Raw genomic sequence first — 27690 nt, 5'->3', positions numbered from 1 at the left:
TTGACAAGGGTAAATATGTCGGCAAAGCAGACTTTTCCAAAGTACTTCATTTAGAATTTAAAAAAAAATATATAAAATCCATGACACTTACTAAATTATAAATCAACAATAACTGTAAATCAGTAATCATGACTTCTGTAGAAGCATTTTCAATGAGATGCTCACGTACTTATTTCTGATCTGACACTGTTCAATACTTTTATCAGAGATCAGAGAGAAAATATAATCTTTATCTCAATAATGTTCACAGGTGATATAACAGATGAAAAGGTGAGTGGTAATGGAGATGAACTGACCTACAGAGAATAGATCTACAGATGTACTTTGCCTGGTAAGCTTTATATGTTTTATATATTAAAATTTTATATATTTATATATTTAAAATTTTATATATTATATATATATATGAATACCTTTTGAATATATATATCATCTTTTGAATATATATACATATATATATATATAATCTTTTGAATATATGTCATTTTTTGGATATATATCATATGTCATATTTTTGGATATATACCATCTTTTTGAATATATATCATCTTTTGAATGCCTGAGATGCTTTTAATACCACAATGGCAAGTTGGTGAAAAAAAACAAGAAGAAAAAAAAAGAAGAAAAGAGCAGAAAAGAAGAGTGAGAAAAAAAGAGAAAGAAAGAGAGAGAGAGAGAGAAAGAGAGAGAGAGAGAGAAAGAGAAAGAGAGAAAGAAAGAAAGAAAGAAAGAGAAAGAGAAAGAAAGAGAAAGAGAAAGAGAAAGAGAAAGAGAAAGAGAAAGAGAAAGAGAAAGAGAAAGAGAAAGAGAAAGAGGAGCTGTTCATGTCTATAGTACAACAGGCTTTGTCATGGTAAAAGTGCCTCATAAAAGGACTTAGAGGTCACTAGAATGAGTTTGAAATATCCTGTAGCTAACAGCAACTGACACCTCTTACCACTTCTTCCCAAAGGGAAACATTGTTAGAACTCTGTTAGGAGAACAGAAGAGAGCAATGAAACCAAAAAAAGAAGTATAGAGAACTCTATTTAAGTGACTATTAAGCTGTTTAGTTATGCATTGATAGATTAAAAGGTGTGAAGGTCTGTGATCTTCTAGGCTGACTTCCTGCGTAGCACAGACCAGAGTTCCGTCCTGGTCCTGAACCAACTGCTGCTTCAGATAGTGTACTGTTCAGCAAATAATCCAGTCTTGATTAAGAAGCATTTATTAGTAGAGAATCCCATCCAACACTTTTAAACATTGGTGAAAGAATTATTGAAAGTTTCCCACTTTGAGGCTTACTAAAGTTCAGCAATAATGATGAAAACTCCTCAGTCAGCTATTTTAAAACTATCAGCAGGTACAGTTTAAGATTCACCCATGTTACTGTTGAAATGGAAACTGTTTCAGCCTCCCTCTTATTGTTTCTTGACATGCATGTGTCATTGGGCTTTCTTTTAATTTCAGAAAACAAACCCTGAGTGGAGTACCTTTCTGTATTACTATTGGTAATTTTCTACAGTTTCCACCTGATAATGGAAAAATATCTTGGTTAGGGTTTCTTTTCATCATATTCTGCTTTACAAACTTTCTGTGTTGTCCTTGCCTCTGTTGGACGTTGATTTCTTCTCATTTGTATTCTCTTGCTTCCCTTATCAATACACTCTACTATTCTTAGCATTTAATTTATATCAATGTCCTCATTTTTCATTTTATTACATATATATATGCATACACATACAATATGGACTAGGTGACCTCTGGAGGTCCCTCCCAACATAAATTATCCTATGATTCTATATACAAATATACATACAAATAAAAACTATAAATAGAAGTGTTAACTTACATGTAGAAACATGAATTTGCTGTTTGCTCTCACTTCTTTCCCTTCTGCACCAAATTGTGGATGGACATGTATACTCAAGCATTTGGTAAAATATACTTAGAATTTGGACTTAAAAAATATGAATGCTAGATGGAATTAATTTTTCCCTTAAAGCGTAATTGACTTTTAAGTATTTTCATCTTTGTGAAATTCACTCTTTAAAAAGCCCAAGTATATTACTTGTATGAGATTTATACTTTCTTCATATTAATAACATGCAACGAAAAGGATCATTTGCACCTAAGCAACAACTGCTTTTGTGATCAGTTCCTTTTTTTCTGCAAAAGGAGGCTTTCCTCTGCAACAGACAGTTGGGAAACTGTCCTTGGTTTTCAAAGATAGAATCAAATACTTGCTATTACTACAGGAGTACATTACATGGAAATCTTGTCTTTACAGGCACAATTCCATATGTTTCATCTAACTTTTCAAAAATTACAAATATATATAACACACATAAGCTACGTCCAGCACTAATCCACTGCATTAGTTCACTTTTCCTCACTATCAGTATTCAGATTCAGATCCTGAAAAATACTTATAATGCTTCAACATAAAAAGAGAAAAGCATAAAATCCCATAGTGCCATTAAATAAAGGAAAAAAAATCAAAATTATTAATCAAATGATTTGAGTGAATTATCTATGATTGATGAAGATAAAAAAATAGGTTGTGTGTGTTCCAGATCTCTGATTCCAAGACAGAGAAATGTTTAGCAATTTGTACCTTAAAGACCTGATCTAGTGACTGCAGATTAGGTCCAGCATCATATATGTCTTGATTTAATTTTCAGTTTGAGTTTACTTGCTTTCCCCCCAAAAATAAGGAAGAGATTTTCAAAGGTACCAACAAACATTAAGTAATTGACTTCAGCTTGTACTTTTGAAAATCTGGTGAATGATAAATCTATGTAATTTACTTTTGTATAAAGCTGTGAGGGTAGCTTAGAAATTGCATCTCTCTGAGATTTTTTAATGTATTATTGATCTAATACTCAGATTTGTTCAATCTGAAACATATTATTAGATCCTTTTGAAAGCATCTTCACTTTCAATATTTTAGACAGTTGAGCACTCTAGCTCTGATCTAACAACACAGTTAAGAACATAAGTGTATGACTTCAGAATTAAGCACAAGCATATTTTCAGGATTAGGGTCTTAATCCACCAGTTTTCCCAGTGGTCTATTAAACAGTCGAGTAGAGAATAAAAGATATTTATTTTTCTAATTGAAAACCATAATAATAGATAAAAGGTTTTAGATAAAGGTATTCTAGCAGGGGAAAGATTTGTTTTTCTCAGTTTTTGTTTTGTTTTAAGAAAGATAAATATAAGAAGAAAGAAATTAGATGTTGATGAATTAATTTCCCATCTCCTGCCTCTTAAAATAGGAAGGTTCTCTCTGGAATCTTCGACACATTGATCTTTCCTCTTGATTTACTTTTTCTCCCTCTTATCCAATTCCACAGCTGGATCCACTTCCAGTCCATTACTCTCTTCTCTCTTTTTCAACTTTTCTTCAATTGCTTTTCCAGCACCCTCATTGCTGTCCTTGATGTCTTCCTATCATGCTCACACTACCATCATCTCCTCTTACTGTGCTCTGACTCCCTGAATACCTATTCTCTCTTGATCAAATTTTGCTTGCCAGTGGCTTCTCGCTCTGTGGGCTCCTTCTGCTTTCTCCTCTTTTGAGTCCAACACAATTTTTTCACTTCTTTCCAAGCTGTTGTCTCAAAAGCCCCCTTTGTACTAGTCCTTCTATTCTGATGTCTGCCTTTTTCTCTTCCCATTTTTTTAACTCTTACCTGGATATCAAACAATTTTGATCTTGACTTTAGTATTTTTCATTCACTTCTGAATGACGACCTCTTCCTTCTTACTTGTTTTAGCCTGTATTATCGTCTTGACCCCGGCTTAATGAGCTCTTCTTTCTGATCTTTTGATCTTCACATTCCTCTTTGCTGAATAACTTTTCTCATACCATAGACCTGACTTTGCCATCCTGCCACACCTTTTCCAACATCCAGCCAATTACCCTTTTCAATTTCTCTTATATACTAAACCTTCAGCAGATTCTTGCTACATGGTAGCAAGACAAGGTAAATGACAGGCAAAGCTCTTCCAACTCCTCAGAAAGCTGTTTGCTTTCATTACTTTCGTGCTACCCTGTCCACTCCACACAGTGATTCAAGTACAGCTATCTTAGTAGCAACGTTGCTGCAGTAGTATGAAGTTTAGCATGAAGTACAGAATTTACTAAAAAGCAAGAAAAACAGTCTGGCATCTCACCCACCCTGATCTCCTTACAGTGAGTATCCTCATCTTGGACAGAGACATCACTATGTCTTGTTTTAAAATCTTTGCCCTTATCAGCCTGAATCTATCTGCTCTAGAACAGTCAGTCACCTACTGTATTTTTTCAGCTACACCTGTAGCTGTATTTTTTGCTCTGACTATCCCTTGTTTTAAATTTACCTTTTTGGCAGAATGCCCATTTGGCTAAAAGAAAATTCTCAATGAATGAAAAACACAAAAAGAGAGTACACAAGACATATGAATAAAGATAAGCAACAAAAGAGGAGAATAAAAGCGTTTCTTGGGTACTTTCACACAAAACCCACAAAGGCCAAAGCCCAGCTGGAGCTAAGGCTAGCAAGGAACGTTAGGGATAAAAAGAGACAATTCTACAGGAATGTTATTTGTAAAAGTAATTTCAGCAAAAAAGTGTGTCTGTTGATGGATATGGGGAAAAGAATCAAGCAACAGACATGAAACGAGACTAAAGTACACAGTGTCCTTTTTCGTCTTAGTCTTCATAGATAAAGCCTTTCACCAGACCCCAGCAGGTATCAGTCTGGTTCAGGAAAGACAGGAACAGCCAGCAACAGAGAATCAACAGTTTAAAGACTACTTAGAAAAGCTAGATGTGTTCAGATCCACGGGGCCAGATGGTTTTCACCCAAGGAGGCTGACAAATGTGATTGCGAGGCTGCTGTCTAGCATCTGTGAAAAATCACTGTCATAGGGGGAGGTCCCTCGTGTCTGGGAAAAGGCTAAAGTTATTCCCATCTTTAAGGTAGGCAAGGAAGAGGACACAGGGAACAGCCAGTCAGCCTCACCTCAGTCCCTGGAAAGTCCCCTGAATATTGTCCTCTTAGAATACATCTCCAAATACAGAAAGGACAAGAAGGTTAGCAAGAATAGTCGGCATGGCTTTATCAAGGGCAAATCATGCTTGACCCAACTCATTTGCTTCTATGAAGAAAAAATAAGTGGCTATGTGCATGAAGGATGATATATACTTCATTTAGACTTCTGGCATTATCTGCCATAGCAGTCTCATTTTGAAGCTGCCTGGACAGACAAGACTGTTAGATAGGTTGCAAATTGGCTAGACTGCCAGGCTTAAAGGGTGATAGTCAATGGCTTGATGTCTTATTCATGGCCAGTAAAAAGCAGAGTACATCAGGAACAGATACCTTTGTATATCTTCACCTATGGCCTATGATGAGACAGAACAGACCCTTGGCAAGCTTGCAGGTGATACCAGATTGCAGGGAGGGGCAGGAGCAGAAGGGTGGTACAGCCACCATGTCCACAGCTTTCCTACTGTCCAACACTTGTGAAGTGTGTTTCCATAAACGAAAGGAAAAAGCTGTATACTTCAGATCAGCTCTCTTGTTAGAGTGGAGAGGGTTCACATCTCTCTCAGAAATAGCCAGTTTTTCCTTAGGTTTTGTGCTCATGAGCCAAGTTGGCAGATGTAGCTCTTGTAAATTCAGATGCTGAAGCAAACCCCAAGAGACACTGAGTTTGAGTCGATTAGAAATCATTAATGTTTCTATTACTAGTTTGATGAAGTGATTAAAATCTCCCAATAAGCATATTTCCAGAGATTCTAACTCTAAAAAACAGCATTCCTCTGAGATAAAGGTTTATGTTTTGTTTCATTGGGGTTGTTTTGTTTTTGCCATTCAGGGTGAACTTGGTTGTTCTTTTCTGTGAGCTAGCATGCATTCTTGGTTTAATCCTTTTTTTTTCCTAGAGCTGTGTTTTATTTTCTTTGCTTGTTTTTGCTCATCATAGAAGACATAGTAAATTTAATAGCTCTTTGAGACTGATATACATTGCTATTGTTGTGACTGCATTATCATCAACATTTAATGACAGTGTATTCTCAGTATTTTGTTTGCTGAAGATGCAATTGTTCTCAACTTACAATAACTGCATAAGCTCATTAAGAGCTGCTTCCCGTTATGTTATCATACTACTTTACAGGTTTCAAGTTCTTCTGTGGAATAAGAAGTTTAATTGCTCATAGATTTCAGGAAAGATAGTGCTTAACATCTTGCATTAGATTCCCATCTAATGTTTTGCTGCTTATTCTCCGTCTATAAAAGCTTTTCTGGAGCTTTATATTCCTTTCTTGCAGACAAATTTTGTCATGTGGAAAAGTACAAATAAAAGTAAATATATTTAGTGAAATGTAACATGAAGAACAAGGCAAATTAAATTAGAAAATGAATCATATACACTGCTTTTATACTGGCTATGCATAAATACAAAAAAGAGAACAAGCTTTTTGTATCTGATAAGACTTTAGTAACTCTGAAAATCTATAGAAAACATATCTGGTAATCTGATTCCACATCCCCATACATGCCCCGTTTTCAGAAAGCTCCAGATCTTTACTCCACAAGATTTCTGGTCTTTACACAGAAAAGTACTGATATTCAAGGTTTCAGTGAAAAGATGAAAATCTATGGCATAAGATGTATTTAAAGCCGTAGCGATTGCAAGAGTCTGTAATAATCAGGGAGGCATGAGAAACTAAATCTGTGAAGCTTGTTCATTAAGAAATATCAGGAACTCATTCAAAAGTCATTCCACATGTAAAATACACATATGTCCTCACTAAGCAAGTGAAGAGGTAAAAAAATTTTCTTAAAAGACTTTATCTTCTTATTTGATATAGCGCTTGAGTTTACATTGCTTCTTCCCTAGGACGAAGAGGTTTGCACATGAGTTCCTCCTACAGAAACGCTTATAGATACAACGAGGATATGGTTTAAAAGGCTGATGAACTGACACAAGAGCTCACTGGGACGGATGGAGATGAGGCCTCAGCTCTCCTTCCCATCTCTCGCTGCGCTCAGCCTCATGATCCTATTGTATCTGGCACTTGCCAGAACATGCGTTAAGCCCTGAATAACACTATGAAAGTAAAATAGCCACTTTTTACTGGGTTCATTCTCTCATTCTCTGCCATTTTTTAGTGAGTTGACTAAGTCCAGAAGGGGGTTAACTGAGTGCCAGAAGTGGGAAAAGGTCTGTGGTGTGACATAGCCAGGAACAGGAAGGAGAAATCATGGGTGGAGAGGGGCAGAGGGAGGGCACTTTCTTCCTCTCCACAGTGAGGAACCAGTACTTGGACTCATAAAACCATACTTAAGTCAAGCTTTCTGTCAAAAAAAAAAAAAAAACCAAAACTTTAATTTTTTCTTCTTGCTCTATAAAAATTTTTCCTATCTAGTGTTATGTTATTATTCAACTAATTTTTCTGTGTGGTAAACAGAATAAATATTTGATACTTTCATATTATTTTCCTTTCCCTAACAAGAAATATTCAGGCTTACTGAGCTTGCAAGAAAAAGCTGTACACTGTTTTTGCAGGCGTATTTGTAAGGGAACCACAAGAACATTCACATGGAAATGAGGGCATGTATTTGAATTATTTGAGAAAGTGAGTCTGATAGTCCAGTAATGCATGAAGAAAACTGTCATGGGGGGGGGGGGGGGTTGTGATATTCATTTCATCCCCACAGAACAAATCTCTGTTAAGTGTAAGAAATCTCATCATTCTTTTGTATTTAGAGTATCTGTCTGGAAACAAATAAAATGTTGGCCTTTCTAACTTCCAAACACTTTCCTAACCAAATGCAGAGTTGTTCGATTGGAATGCAACTAGCTAACTGATAAGTTGCAATTATACACAGAGCTGACAACTATACTTTTAGTTAATGCTGTATAACATTTTACATCATAAGAACCTGTTTTGAGTTATTTATGGAACTCATTGTTTTAACAGAAAATTTCAGGAAAATCATCTGTGTTGTTTCTAAGAATGAGGCTGGGGCACATATGGCATTTTGTCTTTTTTTTTTTTTTTTTTTTTTGTTAAGTGATACAATTGCAACTTGTACCATTAAGTTGTTTGAGTTTTCCCCATTCTCTTATGCAAGCGCATACCATACAAAGTCGAGTGAAGCAGGTATATTTTCCAGGGCTCAAAGCACTGCATTCTGCTATGTGAAAATCAGCCTAACCTGTCTCAAGTGGTTAACTGCTGAAAGAGGTTTATCTGTTACATGCTACTAGGAACATTCTTCCCACGCTTTACCTTTTATGCAATCCTTCCGGATATCAGCACCCAAAATAAAGAGCGGGAAAACTGTGTCCTATGCATATGTTCTCAGTGCTCTCCTGGCTGGAGCATAGAAAACAGTCTGAGTACCAAGTTGAGAATTATCTAGGAAGGAAAGAGATGAAGGCTGATACAACAGAAGCACAAGAGGAAAGTTAGAGGACAGAGATCACACAGAGGAAGAAGCACTTTTTTGAACAATAATCACTGGAATACAATTGATCTCAGGCCTTGACAGAGAGCCCAGGATTGCTAGATCTTTCCTTTCCTTTTTATATCCTAGATATAAAAATTCTGTGTCTTTTTTCAGATGTCTGGTCCACATAGGAGAACTAATCTCAGTGGTACCCACCATTATGCCATTAATTCAAGAGACAGATAGATAGATCTCTGCTGGGGTCTGATGGCTTTAAACTTGTTCAGTTTAAGCCCTTGGGCAGGGGTTTTTTTGTTTGTTTGTTTGTTTTTTTTTTTTAAGGAATCTATGTTAAGCAAAGCCATAATAAAAGAGCAAATCAAGTACTCAGAAAAAAGATTCCGGAATTAATGCTATTTAAGCAAATGTAATTCTTTCACCCATTTGTAAAGCTAGATAAGTTGCTCAAATCAGACTTTCCAGACATACTCACTAATTGGGCATTTCTCAAAGTCTGGATGCTTTTTTCTTAAGGCAACTCAAATAGGATGCAATAATTCAAAATAGTGGAAGCTGTCCATTGCATACATCATGATCTATTAAAAAAAAAATCTAGGGTGCCCTAATCCATGATGTTCCTAACATCCAAGTTTTCACCCAAATGTAAACACTAATTTATACAAAAAGCCATAAACCATGTACAAATCAGAGTTTTCAGGCTAATTTGGTCTGTGTATGAGTTTTAGAGAGCTTTGAAAATACATTGACTATGAAACAAGTTACTAGATATCTTCCTGAAATAGGAAACTTTTAAACATGGAAGTTATAAGAGCAAGATGTTCTTATAATGAATGGCCTTAATGTTTATTCTCTTTATTATACAGTTTTCATTATAAAATTTAAAAAAAATAAGTTGTGTATTAAGCCTTTTAAACAAACTTTTAAATGCTATTAGCAAGAGCATAAGCAAATAGTGTATGTTATGTGAGTTAGAGAGGCTCAGGAGTTAATAAAGAAAGAAATTGATAACTCTGAGGATTAGGCTGCAGGGTAGAAACAGTGACCAAGGAGGCTCAGTATGGGAGACCCCTTCCAGCCACGTGCATGACAAACCAGTCCGTTTGACGGATTGTCAGTTTGACAGCTAGACTATATGACAAGATCCTTTATGTGAATATTACCTTTTTATTTAAAAGCAAAGAAAGAAACACATCTTTTTAAGCGAGTTGTGAAAATTAACTAGATATAGAAAATGAAACACTAACATATTAAAAAAAAGAACAAGTTATCTATGGAAAGTATTAAAGCATGTTCCAGTATTTGTATTCTGAAAGATTGTAGTCACAGTGTTGAACATTCTAAAGCTACAGACATTTTCAAGGAGGAAACAACTGGTACACACTTGAAAACTTAATCAGAGCAAATCATACCTCCAGATCTCTATGGGCCCTGCCAGCCTACATCAAACTAAAGAATTTATAGAAGTATCTTAAGTAATTACTAATTTTAAATGAAAGATGAGTTCTTTTAAATTTAAATGAATTTAAATGAAAGATGCATTCTTTTATTTTCAGAATGCAATATTGAAACTAATTCCAGTCAAGAGAGTATTGTTTGTGTAAGAGACTGAAACATAACAGTTCAATCTGATGGTTTCAGAATTAATACAGAAAGCTCAAATTTTCCTCTTGCAGTTCAAAGACTCATTAGAATCCATTAAGAGATCTACAAATTATAAAACTATTGCAATGTATTCTTATGATACACATACCCATGTAAAAATAGCATTAGAAACCTGTTCTGTATGTAAAGAAAGGCAATAAATTAACTCTTGTGTAATCTCTCTGAAACATAAGTGGTATGAATAGTGCTGGAGAATAATTAGATTTGCCTGAACTCCTCCAAACACTCATACGCTAAGCTATTTATGGCTGGTTTTGAAAACCATAATTAAACAGTCAGTAGAACCCTGGAAAATTAGCAAAATAACCAGCAACATAAAAGTCATGAGGAGAAAACAAACAAAACCCTAGTAGGTCATTCAGGTTGCTTACTGAATTCTAGTAATTCCAGTAAGTCACAGACCAGGACAGATCCGTGTTATAAGTTCTGTTTGTTTTAAACTTTAAGAACTGCATTACACTTTTAATGAATACAGCACCACTGAGGAGTTGTTCAGCTTACTGCAGTATGTTTTCCTCCTATACAGATTCTTGCCAGTGAAATCTATAGCCAATACTTCCATTTTACCTGCTAGCTTATCCTTACTGAAATGCAAGGAGAAATATGATTCTCAAAGCTTCTGCTAACCCCATTTGATAGCCTCAAAAGGATTTGCTAGGGATTTATGACTTTATAAGCATGCCACAGCATAGAATCTATATCATAAGGTATGGTCACGTGCCTCATTATCTCTTCATAGCTGTGGATAACGCAGCACCTGGTAAAGCCACCAGTTTTACAAATATAGAGAACTAATGAATTCCAGCCCTCTCAGAGCTAATGATATCTCTGTAGACCACTAAATAGGCAAATTAGATAAAGTGACTAGTCCTATGATACCCAACATTTTGGACTAAGAGACAAGCATTATTTAAAATGCAGACAAAAGACCACCACTCCTTCAGATATATTCCTTGCTCTGATTTGTTCCCATTGTGCCACTCATGTAGTACAAAGCAGATGACAACTATTCACTATTCCCTCCTGGGAATTCCCTCAGCAAATGTAATGCCAGATTAGCCAGCTCATGCGTCGTTTTCTCTGCAGTTCCTGGGGCTGAGGAGCACCAGTTACCAGTTACCATATATGGTGCAAAATGTGCCTAGTCAGTTCATAGCACTTGAGGGAGACTTTCTAATTATCATCAGCTAGGCACTATTTCCTGGGTTATAGCAGAGAATCAAGGAACTTTGACTTACATAAATATGGATGTGGCTAAATCCACAGAATGGCCAAATCTGGAAGGCACCTCTGGAGATCATCTAGTCCAAACCCCCTGCTCATGCAGGGTCCTCTAGAGCACGTTGCCTCTGGGCAGGTTTTGAATATCTCCAGGGAAGGAGACCCCACAACCTCTCTGGGCAAGCTGTTCCAGTGCTCCGTCACCCTCACAGGAAAGAAGTTTTTCCTCATCTTCAGACGGAACTTCCCGTGTTTCAGTTTGTGCCCGCTGGCTCTTGTCCTGTCGCTGGGCACCAGAGAGAAGTCTGGCCCCACCCTCTCGACATCTTCCCTTCAGATACTTGTACACATTGATGAGATCGCCCCTCTCGGTCTTCTCTTCTCCAGGCTGAACAGGCCCAGCTCTCTCAGCCTTTCCTCAGATGAGGCATGCTACAGTCTCCTCATCATCTTTATAGCCCTCCACTGGAATCTCTCCAGTAGGGCCATGCCTCTCTTGTACTGGGGAGCCCAGAACTGGACACAGTACTCCAGGTGAGGCCTCCCCAGGGCTGAGGAGAGGGGCAGGATCACCTCCCTCCACCTGCTGGCAACACTCTGCCTCATGCACCCCAGCATACCATTGGCCCTCCTGGCCACAAGGGCACACTGCTGCCTCATGCTTAACTTGTTGTCCACCAGCACTCCCAGGTCCTTCTCGGCAGAGCTGCTTTCCAGCGCGTCAACCCCCAACCTGTACTGCTGCATGGGGTTCTTCCACCCGAGGTGCAGGACCCTGCACTTGCCTTTGTTGAACTGCAGGAGGTTCCTCTCCGCCCAGCTCTCCAGCCTGTCCAGGTCCCTCTGAATGGCAGCACAGCCTTGTGGTGTGTCGGCCACTCCCCCTAGTTTTGGATCATCAGCACACTTGCTGAGGGTGCACTCTGTGCCTATGAGGATGTGATGGGAGACAGTGTCCAAAGCCTTGCTGAAGTCCAGGGAGACAACATCCACTGCTCTGCCCTCATCTACCCAGCCAGTCATCCCATCACAGAAGGCGATCAGATTGGTCAAGCATGATTTCCCTTTGGTCAATCCGTGCTGACGACTCCTGATCACCTGCTTGTCCTCCAGATGCTTAGTGAGGACCTCCAGGAGGAGCTGTTCCAGGGCTGTTCCAGGAGGAGCTGTTCCAGGAGGAGCCTTTCCAGGGATGGAGGGGAGGCTGACAGGCCTGTAGTTTCCTGGCTCCTCCTCCTTGCCCTTTTGGAAGTCTGCGGTGACATTGGCTTTCTTCCAGTCCTCAGGCACCTCTCCTGATCTCCAGGAGCTTTCCAAGATGATGGAGAGTGGCCTAGCGATGACATCTGCCAGCTCCCTCAGCACTCGTGGATGTATCCCATCGGGGCCCATGGATTTATGGACGTCAAGTTTGGACAAAAAGATCTCTAACCCGATCCTTCTCCACCAAGGGAGAGTCTTCCTTTCTCCAGCCTTCCTCTCTTGTCTCCAAGGTCCGGAATTCCTGAGTGCTGGCCTTAGCAGTAAAGAAGGCTTTCAGTAACTCTGCCTTCTCTGTATCCTTTATCACGAGGACATCCTTACCCATGAGCTCTCAACCTGCTCATCATCCACCCTGAGGCAGAGCTCCATACATTCCAGTTGCTCCCTCACATAAAGAGCAACTCCACCCTTGGCCTTCCTGGCCTGTCTTTCCTAAAAAGCACGTAGCCATCCACGACAGCCTGCCAGTCCTGTGAGCTATCCCACCATGTCTCTGTAATTGCAATGGCCCTGCAACTGCACACAGATCTCTAGTTCTTCCTGCTTATTCCCCATGCTGCATGCATTGGTGTACAGGCACTTCAGAGAGGTATTCGAGCATGCAGGTTTCCCAGAAGCAGTGTAAGACGATCCTCCATAGCCATGTCCCGTGCTGTCTCCCCTGGCTGCATGCACCCGCTGGAGGCATCCTGACTTGAGCAGTGTTTTACTGACTACCCTGCCACTATACCACTCCCCTTCCCCCATCTTGCCTAGTTTAAAGCCCTCCTCACCAGGCTAGCCAACCTGTTGGCAAAGACACGCGTGCCCCGCTTGGTAAGGTGGATCCCATCTCTCCCCATCAGCTGTTGATCTTCAAACAGGGTCCCATAGTCATAGAAACGAAAATCCTGTTGCCAACATCAGCAGCACAGACAGTTGTTAACTTGGAAAACTCGTCTACTCCTCCTCCCATTCTTCCCCCTCACAGGCAGGATTGAGGAGAAAATTTGGCCCTTCATCTCACACCCAAGCAACTTAAGTGAAGTAACAGACCAATTTCAGCCCTGAGGTAAAAAAAAAAAAAAAAAAAAAAATCTGTTCACCAATTGATGTATAGCTATTCATATTTACACCAAGGCTGAACTTAATGCACTGGAGCTGCATGAATATAATTCAGCACAGTATTAGAAGCTACCTTTACATGTTCTGCGTAACTTAAGGCTGAAAATGCCTTTGCGGCTCAGAGAAATGTAGGCAATCCAGACTGTCAACTCTAGAAGAAAGCCATTAGGCTGTAAGTACAAACTACTTTTCCTTACATCAACAGCAATAAAGGGGCCACACTGCTCTTAATAAAGACACTTCTTATTTTCCCTTTAATGGGAATTATAAGAGAAGTCTTGGTACAGAAGGGGCATTCTTTTGCCAAAATTTTCCACACACAAATATAGCTCCTCTTTTCTAAAAATTGTAAGTGAATTAGATTCTATTCAGCCTCTTCAGTCAAGCTTCAATTGTTCCATCATGCTATCAGTCCTCACTGGTAAAAAATGATGGAGTGACACATACTACGAGATAATTTTCTGCTACTCTGACACTTTCAATCCTACTTCAACTACCTTTTGACTCTTTTAATCAGTGTAACAATCTGTATTACCAGGGCATTTCATAGCTAAAAAATTAGACTAATAGAAAACAAACATGTATGTTACTGTCTAAGATTTAATTTCTCATTTTAGTCATTGTTTCTACTTTTTACTTATATCTGATTTATATTCTAATGCCTTATGATAGTTTCCCAAAGTGATACGTAACCTAACTAGTTCTAGATCATTTACATCAGAAGCTTGACTGACCACAAACACATACCCATTTATCTGGCTTGACCATTATCATACGTTTATAGGGACATAAGTAAGAGTATCTTAGATAAAATAACCAATTGTTTTAGTCCAGTATATCATATCAGATTAAATTTACCTACATAAACAAAATGATATGTATTTCTTAACAATTAGGCTAACTTAACTGGATCCAGACCTCTCCTCTATCCTCTACTTTTACATTCTTGTCACTACGGTTTCAGATCTCTAACTCATGTTGTTTTGGTCTAGCGTAACTTTGAATGACATACCCCCCTCCCCCCCCCAAAAAAAAAAACCACCCACCAACTCCAACCCTTAATTCTCACAAAAAAAGCCCCCACAAAAGTTATGTCTGTTCCAGCAGTTGAGCTGAAGAACGGATAAGACCCAGTCTTGAGGCCACATCCGATTCTGAATCACACAGTCCCCATGAGCTCTGGTACTGACCGGCTGGAAGGGTCCATGCCTCAGGATAATATCAGCCCAAATTTGTGCTCATGTGTACCGAAAGGACTGAACACAGGCAGGACTGCATGAGCTACGCATGCTCGCCTCTTCCCCATCACCATGGAAGTCAGTCTGGACCCGCACTTCCCACAACATAGAAGCCAAGAGTAAGGAAAGAGCATATATAAAACTCTGTTCAGTCAAGCCCGTTCTTAAACTCAGGCCTTCTCCCAGATGTGACCAGTTTTACACCTCTTTCTTATCCTAAGGAAAAAGGTGAAGTTTTCAACTGCAGCTGGCATATATGGTTACAAACTTTAAAACAGTGACACTTTATCCTGGTTTGAACCCTAAAACTATAATTTACAATAAGTATTTTTGAAATTATGCCTTCTCTTCCATGCTAACATGTCTTAGATGCTTCTGAGAAAGAAACCCTTGCAAAGATAATTGAATAAGTTTCTCTGTGGAAAATTGTTCCCTTAGGCACTTAGAGCTTATGTCCCACGCATTGTATTTCTAACCCTAGCAAACACAAATCCTTGTTTGTTTAGTTTTTAGCATTTACTTTTTGAAAAATTCTCAATGTTCTTTCTACCCAGACCATTCTATGAGTGTTAAATCCTTTGGAAGGAAGTATCACAGAATCACAGAATCACAGAATCGTTTAGGTTGGAAGGGACCTCTGGAGATCATCTAGTCCAACCTCCCTGCTCAAGCAGGGTCACCTAGAGCATATTGCCCAGGATCACATCCAGACGGGTTTTGAATATCTCCAGCGAAGGAGACTCCACCACCCCTCTGGGCAACCTGTTCCAATGCTCTGTCACCCTCACAGTGAAGAAGTTTTTTCTCAGGTTCAGATGGAACTTCCTGTGGTTCAGTTTCTGCCCATTGCCTCTTGTCCTGTTGCTGGGCACCACGGAGAAGAGGCTGGCCTCATCCTCTTGACACTCCCCCTTCAGATACTTGTACACGTTGATGAGATCCCCTCTCAATCTTCTCTTCTCCAGGCTGAACAGGCCCAGCTCTTGCAGTCTTTCTTCATAGGAGAGATGCTCCAGCCCTCTAATCATCTTGGTAGCCCTCCGCTGGACTCGCTCCAGGAGTGCCATGTCTCTCTTGAACTGGGGAGCCCAGAACTGGACACAGGACTCCAGGTGAGGCCTCACCAGGGCTGAATAGAGGGGCAGGATCACCTCCCTCGACCTGCTGGCAACACTCTGCCTAATGCACCCTAGGATCCCATTGGCCTTCTTGGCCACAAGGGCACACTGCTGCCTCATGCTCAACTTGGTGTCCACCAGCACTCCCAGGTCCTTCTCGGCAGAGCTACTTTCCAACAGGTCAGTCCCCAGCCTGTACTGGTGCATGGGATTATTCCTGCCTAGGTGCAGGACCTTGCACTTGCCTTTGTTGAACTTCGGGAGGTTCCTCTCCGCCCACCTCTCCAGCCTGTCCAGGTCCCTCTGAATGGCAGCACAGTCTTCTGGTGTGTCAGCCACTCCCCCCAGTTTAGTATCATCAGCAAACTTGCTGAGGGTGCACTCTGTCCCTTCCTCCAGGTCATTGATGAATACATTGAACAAGACTGGAGCCAGGACTGACCCCTGGGGGACACCACTAGCCACAGGCCTCCAACTTGACTCTGCGCCATTCACCACAACCCTCTGAGCTCGGCCATCCAGCCAGTTCTCAAGCCACCTCACTGTCCACTCATCTAGCCCACACTTCCTGAGCTTACCTAGGAGGATGTGATGGGAGACAGTGTCAAAAGCCTTGCTGAAGTCCAGAAAGACAACATCCACTGCTCTGCCCTCATCTACCCAGCCAGTCATTCTGTCATAGAAGGCTATCCGATTGGTCAAGCATGATTTCCCTTTGGTGAATCCATGCTGCCTACTCCTGATCACGTTCTTGTCCTCCAGATGCTTAGTGAGGACCTCCAGGAGGAGCTGTTCCATCACCTTTCCCGGGATGGAGGTGAGGCTGACAGGCCTGTAGTTTCCTGGCTCCTCCTTCTTGCCCTTTTGGAAGACTGGCGTGACATTGGCTTTCTTCCAGTCCTCAGGCACCTCTCCTGATCTCCAGGACCTTCCCAAGAGGATGGAGAGTGGCCTAGCGATATCATCCGCCAGCTCCCTCAGCACTCGTGGGTGCATCCCATCGGGGCCCGTGGATTTGTGGATGTCAAGTTTGGACAAAAGATCTCTAACCCGATCCTCCTCCACCAAGGGAGAGTCTTCCTTTCTCCAGCCTTCCTCTCTTGTCTCCAAGGTCTGGAATTCCTCAGGACTGGCCTTAGCAGTGAAGACGGAAGCAAAGAAGGCATTCAGCAACTCTGCCTTCTCTGTATCCTTCGTCACCAGGGCACCCGCCCCATTCAGCAGCGGGCCCACGTTTTCCCTAGTCTTCCTTTTGCTATTGATGTATTTGAAGAAGGCCTTCTTGTTGTCCTTGACATCCCTTGCCAGATTTAATTCCAACTGGGCCTTAGCCTTCCTTGTTGTATCCCTGCACGCTCTGACAATGTCCCTGTATTCCTCCCAAGTGGCCTGTCCCCTTTTCCACATTCTGTACACTTCCTTCTTCTGCTGGAGTTTGGCCAGGAGTTCCTTGCTCATCCATGCAGGTCTCCTGCCCGCTTTGCTGAACTTCTTCCTCAGAGGGATGCACTGATCCTGAGCCTGGAGGAAGTGACGCTTGAATATTAACCAGCTCTCTTGGACCCCTCTTCCTTCTAGGGCCCTACCCCAGGAGATTCCCCTAAGTAGGTCCCTGAAGAGGCCAAAGTCAGCTCTCCTGAAGTCCAGCGTTGCAATCCTACTCATTGCCCTGCTCCCTCCTCGCAGGATCCTGAACTCCACCATCTCATGGTCACTGCAGCCAAGGCTGCCCCCAACCTTCACATCTCCAACTAGACCTTCTTTGTTCGTTAGTACAAGGTCTAGCATTGCACCTCTCCTCGTTGGCGTCTCCACCACCTGGGTCAAGAAATTATCCTCAGTGCGCTGCAGGAACCTCTTTGACTGTTTGTGCCTAGCTGTGCTGTCTTCCCAGCAGATGTCAGGGTGGTTGAAGTCTCCCATGAGAACCAGGGCCTGTGATCGTGAGGCTTCTTCCAGCTGTCTGTAGAAGGCCTCATCGACGACTTCCTCCTGATCAGGTGGCCTGTAGTAAACCCCCACAACAGTGTCACCCATGTTACCCTGCCCTTTAATCCTTACCCATAGGCTCTCAACTTGCTCTTCATCCACCCCGAGGCAGAGCTCCATACATTCTAGTTGCTCCCTCACATAAAGAGCAACTCCACCACCTCGCCTTCCTGGCCTGTCTTTCCTAAAAAGCACATAGCCATCCATGACAGCATCCCAGTCATGTGAACTATCCCACCATGTCTCTGTCACTGCAATGAGATCATGGCCCTGCGACCGCACACAGATCTCTAACTCTTCCTGCTTATTCCCCATGCTGCGTGCATTGGTATACAGGCATTTGAGAGAGCCAGTCAAGCACACAGGCTTCCCAGAAGAGGTGCAAGAGGATCCTCCATAGCCATGTTGCATGCTGTCTCCCCTGGTTGTATGCACCCGCTGGAGGCATCCTGACTTGAACGGTGTTTTACTGACTCCCCTGCCACTATACCACTCCCCTTCCCCCATCTTGCCTAGTTTAAAGCCCTCCTTACCAGGCTGGCCAATCTGTTGGCAAAGACGCGCGTGCCCCGCTTGGTAAGGTGGATCCCGTCTCTCCCCATCAGCTGTTGATCTTCAAACAGGGTCCCATGGTCATAGAAACCAAAGCCCTGTTGCCAACACCAGCGGCGCAGCCAGCTGTTAACTTGGAAAACTCGTCTACTCCTCCTCCTGTCCTTTCCCCTCACAGGCAAGATTGAGGAGAAAACGACCTGGGCTCCCAGACCCTTCACCACCATTCCCAGAGCTCTGAAGTCCCGTTTGATGGTTTCCAGTTTGCCTTTCGTGTCATTAGCACCCACATGGAAGATCAGCAGAGGGTAGTAGTCTGATGCATGGACAAGCCTTGGCAGTCTTTCCACGACATCTCTTCTTCGAGCCCCTGGCAGGCAGCAAACCTCTCTGGACAAGAGATCAGGTCGGCAGATAGGTGCCTCTGTCCCCTGCAGCAGGGAGTCACCCACAACAATCACTCGCCGTTTCTTCCGGGGGTTCCTGCACGGCACAGGGTCTGCCAGGCCAGTTGCCTCCCTTGGAGCCATGCCCAGCTCCTCCTCGGCTTGGAGGGCGCTAAACTTGTTCTTCAAGGGTAAGTCTTGAGGAGGAGCAAGAGCCTTTCTCCTTCTGCGAGAGGTCACCAGCTTCCAGCCCTCTTCAACAGCGTTATGATGCACCTTTACACACGGTGCTGAGCCCTCTGACACCTCCGCTGCAGTCGGGGCAGGGGACTCCCGGAGCTGAACAATCTCCGAGAACACCCTGTCAATCTCCCGCTCATCCTCTCGGATGCTACGCAGCCTACTAACCTCCTCCTGTAACTCCTTTATCTGGTGACGCAACTGGTCAACCACAGCACACCTCACACAGGAGAGCTGACTGTCAGCCCAGGCCTCGCGGAGAGGCCCCAGGCACTGCCTGCAGCCTGACACCTGCAGAGCTGCATCTGCTGTCTGAGGGTCTGTCTGGGTTGAGGCCTCAGACACAGCCAATGCAGCACCTCCCGCAGCCACTGGGGAACGTGCTCTGCGGCGTGTCATGACCATGCCTGGGGAAGGACACACCACTGTGTAAAATGGAGAGATGCCTTCTTTGCCTTCTGGCACCCTTCTGCGCGAACTGCTGCGCAAACTGCTGCGTCTGTTCACTGCCTCTGTTGGCTGCGCTCTGGGAGCTGCGCTCTAGGCCTGGCTCTTATATAGGCCTCTGCCTAGCAGTGACTCACAAGGGTGCTTGACCCACCCAATCAGGAGCCGCCTGAAACAAAAGCCCCAACTCCCTCTGACCAGGGCAGCCCAGAGAGCTCGTTAGCAGCAGCCCCACCTAGCTAGAACTTCCCAGGAGAAGTTAAGTCAAGGTCCCCTGCAGGAGTCCTTGCCCAGCTCTCCCTTCCTGCTAGCAGCAAGCACCGTCTAGTTCCTCGGGGGTCCCCAGAAAGTCTCCACAACTTCCAACAAGGCCCACAAAAGGCCCAGGCAGAGCCCAGACACTGCTGCGCAAACTGCTGCGTCTGTTCGCTGCCTCTGTTGGCAGAGGAGAAAGGTGAAGTAAAGATGATTTTGATGTAGCCATTGTGACCTCAATTTTATCACTTCCTGCTATCCTCACAAGCTGCCAAACACTGAACAAGCAAGCACTGCTGTAGTCCACAGACAAGATGCAGAAGGTATGCTCTTAATTCCCAGTCACTGATTACACCAGAAGATTAGTGTACAAATATGTTACACATACCACAACAAAGTGGTACACAGACAAGACCTAAACAGATTTTTTTTTTCTTGAAGTGTATATGCTATACCTCTTCTACTGGCACTGATATCCAGTGATACTGAGCTTGAGAATCCTGCTACAGAGTCTGCAGAGCAGACTTGCTGACACTTAACAAAAAGAGTCACTAATCTAACAGCCTCTGCTGCATGTCAAACGTATTGGGGAACAGACAATGATCTCAGCAGGAGGTGCTGGGGAAAAAAAAGACTTGAGAATTTTGAATGAGATTAGATTTGTCTATGGTGGCAAGTAGACAGGAAGCAACGACCAGATAAGAAGAGGTGTTCCTTCTCTATGGTATGTCATGCATCTCACGTAACAAGAGATAGTAGCCCTGCTTTGAACTCACTGCTCCTTCTTTGCATGTGCATGGTAATCAACAATTAATGTGATTTTTCTCATCTATTGAGATAGTAGTCAGACTTGTCAACCTCGCTGCATGTTCCTGCCTTATCCTCCTATCTCTTGTTGCTCTTCTCACTCACCTTCTGTGTTCTTCCCAACTTTTCTTCCTCTAAAGCTCTGTTTATATGGGGGGGGGGGGAACATACTTTGAAAACAAAAACATATGATGTGGTTAGTTCTTGAACACATCTGTGTTCATCCTTTATGCCTGGCTCCCATTCTCAGCTTTGTATTTTCTCTCATACTGCTTCCTTAGTTGCTTCTTCTTGCGTATGAGTCAACATGTTCCACTCACATCCCTTCTCAGAACCCACTACTGTTGCCTAGTTTTAAGATACTTTTATTCCACTGATGATGTATACCCCTCCCTTCTCATCCTACTACATTTTAAAACATCAAAATACATGCTTTTTGCTTGTGGTTGTTGTATTCCTGTTGATTTACTACTTCAAACATTTCTGCTTCACTTCACAGAATCATAAAACAGCTGAGGTTGGAAGGGACCTCTGAAGATCATGTAGTCCAACCTCCCTGCTCAAGCAGGGTCACCTAGAGCATGCATGTTGCCCGGAACACTGTCCAGAGGACAGGGTAGTTTTTGAATATCTCCAAGGATGGAGACTCCATAATCTCCCTGGGCAACCTGTTGCAGTGCTCTGTTATGCTCATTTCTCTCTTTGTTCTACTATTTTCACATTCTCTGTCTGTCTAACCTACTCTGCGAATTTGTTCGTGGATGAAACCATTTACCTAAAGCATTTTTAAAGTTAAGTTACCATGTATATGGTTAAGAATTGCTCAACTATAGCTTTCTCTGCTGTCCGGTCTAAAAATTTATAAGCTTTTTGACAGCCTGTACTTCTAAGCTCAATGAACAGCACATCATACCTATAGTCATCTCCATATCACAGAATGGATATTTTCTTTTTTCCATCCATTCCCTTCCCTCTGTGCTTTCCATCTAGTTTTATCTACAAGCTATTGCAAGTTGATATGATTATGTTTTTTTTAAAAAAAAAAAAAAAAGCATTCAGGCTCCTCAGAAGAGGAATTCTATGAAAGGGAGAGTGCCCTTAATTTTTCCTTGACCTCATTCAATCCTCAATAAATTATCTTTAATCAATTTTTTCTTTATCCACTTTATTCAACAAGAATTTAAGAATCTGGGGATAGCATACCACCTATGAGACTCATAACAGATGCATGGAATCATCATAAACAAGCAGATACTGTTACATAAAAGAGTAGCAAATTGAAATGCTTTCTAACAGAAACATATCACTGTTAATTAAAATGCCAGGTACACAAATCCAAACCAATGCACTGAGCAATGCCTAGTGTTAAGATCATGTACCTTGCACTGAAATTCTCTGCATTTGCTCAGTTATAATCTCCTCAAATTCTAACCTCTGTGGCTGAAGTTGTGATTTGAAGGATTCAGCTGGGGATTCAACTGGACTGAAGCTGAAAATTCCATATGTGGTGTGCCTCCGGGGACTACCAGTGGATTAGGAGCTCATGAACTAACTGCATTTTGTGCTTACCTTTACACTCAGGATGCTTAATAATCCCCTATAGTTCACAGTCTTTATTAAGGACAAGACTATCTTGTAACCGGAGCAGAGAAGCAAATATCACTCCATCCTACCAGAAATGTTACATAAGATGACTACAGGTAAAGCTGGGAATAAAATAACACCTACAAAGCACAAATTTTAGGATTTGTTAGCTGTGTTCTTTTTCAGAAAGGAAACACAACTTCTGGGTTTTGCCCCATCCTGTGTAAAATGGGGCCATTTCAGTATATCCAGCTTACCAAAGTATGGATCTACAGATGAACAAATGCTTAGAATGCCACATCATCAATTAACTATATATAGTCCTATATATAGTATACACACATACGCACACATACACTATAGTTAACTATATATAATTCTCTGTCTCCTACTGTAATCAATTGATTGGATGTCCTTCCTAGGGCCAGTGATGATGCAATCACATCATAATTTAACAAAATATCAAACTGTAATGCATACAGAAAAGGCAGAATCAGGGATTAAAAAGCTACCTTAGCTTTCATGCTACCTGCCTGTATTTTCCACCCTGCAATATTCTTTTATTACAGCAGCTCTTTCTTAAGGAATGTATTCTGAAGGAATCAAGAAGAGACGTTCATAATTGCCTAACAATTGAATGAAAAATAAAGTAGTGCTGGTAAAGATTTTATAGGTAGCTACATAATCTAGTGATGATAAAATGTTATAACCTCAAGGACTATCCCAAAAAGTTTAAGAAACTGTTCCAGGGCAGAAGATCAACCAGATGCAAATATTAAAATGAGAAAATAATAGATAAAATATGTTTTCTGCTTCTTGGAGTATGGAAGTAATTTATAGAGTCCAAACGTTTGAAGAAAAAGTACTGATAATATTCTTAAGTTTAACTTTCAGTATAAATGGCAACCTATATGATAGCGCTCCGCTGAGAAAGGTGCTAACGTCAATATATCTGGCCCCAGGTGTAAATACAGGAAACTCGTCTTTTGCCGGGAGTAACTTAACCAGTAAAAGTTAATGAAGCTATACAGAGGTACGTGAGGGGAAAAATCTGTCCCAAATATTTCATGTTGGTATTATTAGTTCTTTTAAAATTAATGTTGAGAACTGAGACACAGTAGTTTTGCCCAAAACAGTTAACAGAGCAAAATCTGAGTATTGGATTTCTGAATTAAATTGTTCTTTCATATTTTTACAGTTACACTAAAACAGCACCTGTCATACATAGGTATATAGCATACATATTTGCTTCTGCCTATTTTTACTAGAACTGAATCATTTTGAATGTCTTTGACACAGCATACAGTTTTCTAATTCCAGGTTGGAAAGTCCTCTAACAACTATAGTTTCTAAAGAATAACAGTATCCATGCATGCCACATTATCTTAGAAACTTCCTCATATATTTCATCAGCCTTGCATACTTAATTTCACTGATTTATGCACGTGCTATGTTCTAATGACCTACATGCCTCTGATGGGCAAGCCACTAATGCCAGTGACACATTAACCTGTTAACCTCTCTTTAAAAATAACCATGACATTCATACAAATAGAATAAAAAAGCGAAGGAGCAATAACATAGTTGTGTGGTGGTGCCACAAACCATTATACTAGATGTCAAGACTGGCTAAAATTAAGAACAAATAAGGGTATTGAGAATGAATAGCAGTGAGATTTATTATATTGCAAAAATTATTTTGACACTTTTTTCTGGTTTATGAATTTGATAACCTGCACATCCGCATCATCCACATTATAAAATGTAAATGGGAGAAACATCACTGTACCATTCGCTCATTTCTTGAAAGCTGTTATACAGAATTATGACCCTCTTCTGTAAAGTCCTAATAGCTCCTTCCAAAGTGCAAATTGCCCTCCAAATCCCACTGAAGACAATGGGAGCAGGGCGCTCTGAGCACAGTGGAAGAAATGTTCATCACCTTGGAGAAGGCACTTTATACAGCTTTCAGCAGCAATCATTCTAGTGGAATAAATCTTATTTTAAAAAGAAAAAGGAGGTATTCTCAGCATTTTTTCAGATACAAATTAAATTAGCTTATCTGAATATTTTATTTTGCAGAGGAAAAACAAGAAGCGTCCTTAGCAAATTATTAACCTCATATTGCACATATTTACTTTGTGCTACTTCAGAAAAATTTCAGCGTACCACATCCCTCAAGTTTTAAGAAAATGTGGTGCTATCACATCAAACCCGTCCATCTACATTGAAACTGTACTATATTAGCATATATTTATGGCTTAGTATTGGCAAAAATAATAAAGCTTTCCCCTGCCATGGAACTGAAACAAGAAAAATCCTTAAAAATGTTTACTGAATATGTAATAGAGTATTTGCTGTCTACATCTCATCCACAGCGATTCTACCTAGCAACCAGAGAAAGAGGGAGAGGCTATATTAAGTCTCAGGTTCTGTATACATGACCAGAGAGACAGGGAGGCAGAAGAAATATTCTGTGTAAATGCTATAATGGGTTACGCTCACGTGGTATCTCCAGGCTATTTCCCCTCTTTCTCAGGCAGGACGGACAAAGTGTGGAATGGGAGCCCCGTGGGGAGGGCGACCGGGGAGGTAGCCCCGAGGGTGGCTGGCATGCACCTGCCCCTACTGAGGACGGAGGGGGAGAAAGAGAGAAAGACAAAAGGTGACAGACGGCGGCAAACTCTCCCCTCGCTCGGGGGAGCCCCTCGTGCCCCCCCGCCCTGGAGAGGGCGATCCCCTGCCCGCCAGAGCCCCCACCGCGGCCGGGGCCGAGTGACAGCGCCACTCCTTTGTCTTCCACCGCCCGCAGCGCAGAGCCGCGCCGCGCAGCGCCGCGGGGAGGGGAGGGGAGGGCGCCGTGAGCCGGGCCGGGCCAACGGGAAGCCGGAGCGGGTCGGCTCAGGCTCAGCCTCCCCACGTGCACGCGTGGGCGCGGGCTGTTGTGCCGGCCGCCCGCCGGGGCGGGGGCGGCCACGCCGCGCCTGTGCGGGGAGCGCTGCGGGGGCCCCGCTGGGTGCTGCCGGCGGGGCATTACCTGAGCAGTTGATGCCTTTCCCCTTGCCGGTGCCGCCGCTTTGGCACTCGCTGCCAGGCAGGGGGTTGGACGCACGGCTGGCGGGCAGCGCGGAGAGGGCGAGCACCAGGAGGGCCGAGGTGCAGCACAGCGCCAGAGGGGGTCCCGCTCGCAGCAGCGGCCGGGCGGCGGCCGGGCTCTCTCCTACCATGGCGAGGGGGCGGCCGAGGAGCAGCGCCGGGGCAGCGGGATGGCGGCGGCGGCAGGCCCACGGCATCAGCCGGAGCCCGGAGTGCCGCCCGGGCGAGACCGTCTCTTCTCCGCCGGCCCGGAGCAAGCCTTCAGCATCCCCGCCGCGGCGGCCAGAGAGATCCGGCGCCGCCCGCGCCCGCCGGCGCCTCCGCCAACGCCTGGCCGCGGCAGGGCTGGCCCTGCGGTGCGGTGCGGTGCGGTGCGGTGCGGTGCGGTGCGGCTCCCGCAGCCCGGCCGTGCGGCGGCTGCCTCGGCGGCGCGCTGCCGGCGGGGCGGCTCCCCCCCGGCCGCGCTCCTTTGTGCTCGGCGCCCGGCACCGCCGCCGCTCCGGCTACAACAAAGGGAGCGGGGCTGAGGCGGCTGCCGCTACCGCCGCCGCCGCCGCGGAGGGAGAGGGAGGGGGAGGGGGAAGGAAGAGGAAGCACACGTGATGGCAGCCCCCTCCCCCGGGAGCCAGAGGGGAGGTAAGGGGCTTCTCCGCTGGCAAGGCAAGCGGCGGGGAGGCGGACGGTGGCCCGGCAGCGGCGGCACCGCTGCCTCGCTCAGAGGCCTGGCCGGGCCGGGCCGGGCCGGGGGAGGTGGCGGCGCGGGAGACCCGCGCGGGGAGCAGGGCGCGGCAGCCCCGCGGATGCGGGCGGCAACGCGGCGGCGGCAGCCCCTGCCCATCGCTCGGGGGGCCAGTGGTAGGTGCCACTGAAAGGCTTGCGGGAATAATAATGGCGAATGGATGCAAAGCGGGTCTGTGTGGGCGAAGTGCCCCAAGGGCAGCGAGGTGGGAGGGCCAGCTGCACATCGTTTGTCATCCGACAAGATGGTTTATTATTCCCTAATCAGCTGGCACAGTGGGGATGAGGAAGAAAGCAGAGAGACTATTTTTACTCTTGATTAATTTTAAGGCTTGTTTTTATTTTTTAGTGTACAGGAGCCCAGCACCTGTGGCAGGAATATTTCTACAAATCCAAACAAATTCATGGGTTTGCAGTTAATGTAGTGGCTTTCATAACAGAGAGCTTTTATTATCTAGGTTTTTTTTTCATGGAGACCCTTCAGAGGGTCAGGAGGTAGAGTGCCAGACATGTCTTAAGTGCAATCTATCCATGTCTTACTGTGTGGCTTGAAGTATTGTGCAATTTGACAGCACTGGGATCATTTTTACATAGGGAAAACACAGGAAGTAGCTGTACATTCAACAAGAGATTTTCCTGACTCAGTTGTGGCTTATATTTGGTGCTAGTTTTTCAACATACTGTACAAACCACTTGCTGTTTAGGACCAAGAGCTGCCCATTTCCTTGGTCAATCTGCTGCCGCATGCTACAGTCTGGCTCTGAAGTATGGCTCCTGCGTGAGGAGGGAGACTTTAGACTACTTTGCTAACAGCAACTGTCAAGAAAAAAGCCTAAATCCATCAATAAGTTCTGGCAGGCACAGTGGTCAGCCATGCAAAGTCAGTCTTCTCTTTTTTTCAATATGAAGATGAAGAGATAAGTTCTATATTACTGAGAGAGCAATTTTCTTTCAGTATATAGCAGTCAAGCACTAACTGTCTCTGCCATGTAAATATTTTTCTGTAATTGTTATCTCTTTTTGTTAATAGGGATGATGGGGATGGGGGGTGGGGGAGGGACATGATGAGATCTCAGAAGACCTCTGCTGCTTGGTAAGGTATGTTAACTGGCATGGAGCCCTGCTCTGCTGTAACCTAGGCTGCCTTAGATACAATGGTTACCTTATTTAAAGTTTGTTCAGGCATCTGCATTTTGCAATCTGGCAGGTACAACTTTTTAGGCTTTAGGACATAAGCCTGGCACAGATCTGGTGTTCTGAAGCTAGTACTTTGCTATTGTAGAAGTAAATAAACCATATAGTCCTTCCCATAAACAGAGCATTATCCATCTTACGTTAAGTTCATTTGACCTTGCTTCTTGCTGGGGGGCTGGACCAAAACATCCCTCATGTCTTTGTTAGAAAGCTCCTTCCAACGTCCAGCTTAAACACATTCAATACCCACTTGTTCTTGTAGCATACTGAGGTTTAGTTTAGGCATTTATCTCTCCCTTGCATGTATGCCTGTAATGTATTTATAGGCAGCAGTCATATTCAC

At 43.3% G+C, this 27690-nt stretch overlaps 1 protein-coding gene across 4 annotated transcripts in view; it reads right to left on the bottom strand.

Moving 5' to 3' along the window:
* Window positions 1-25911, bottom strand: part of TMEFF1 (transmembrane protein with EGF like and two follistatin like domains 1) — a 115638-nt gene extending 89727 nt beyond the window's left edge. Inside the window, exon 1 of one of the 4 annotated variants that reach the window (XM_068936314.1) lies at window positions 25357-25911. In XM_068936314.1, the coding sequence (XP_068792415.1) occupies window positions 25357-25612 (256 nt within the window). In that variant the 5' untranslated portion in view covers window positions 25613-25911. The remainder of the gene's footprint in view (window positions 1-25356) is intronic. The other 3 variants (XM_068936311.1, XM_068936313.1, XM_068936315.1) reach the window with 3 other exon arrangements.
* Window positions 25912-27690: the final 1779 nt, after the last annotated feature.

Source organism: Struthio camelus, chromosome 2, assembly GCF_040807025.1.
Source record: "Struthio camelus isolate bStrCam1 chromosome 2, bStrCam1.hap1, whole genome shotgun sequence".
In the NCBI taxonomy this organism is placed as follows: domain Eukaryota; kingdom Metazoa; phylum Chordata; class Aves; order Struthioniformes; family Struthionidae; genus Struthio; species Struthio camelus.
The sequence above is the reverse complement of the archived record's forward strand: the minus strand, read 5'-3'. Positions and strand labels throughout refer to the sequence as shown.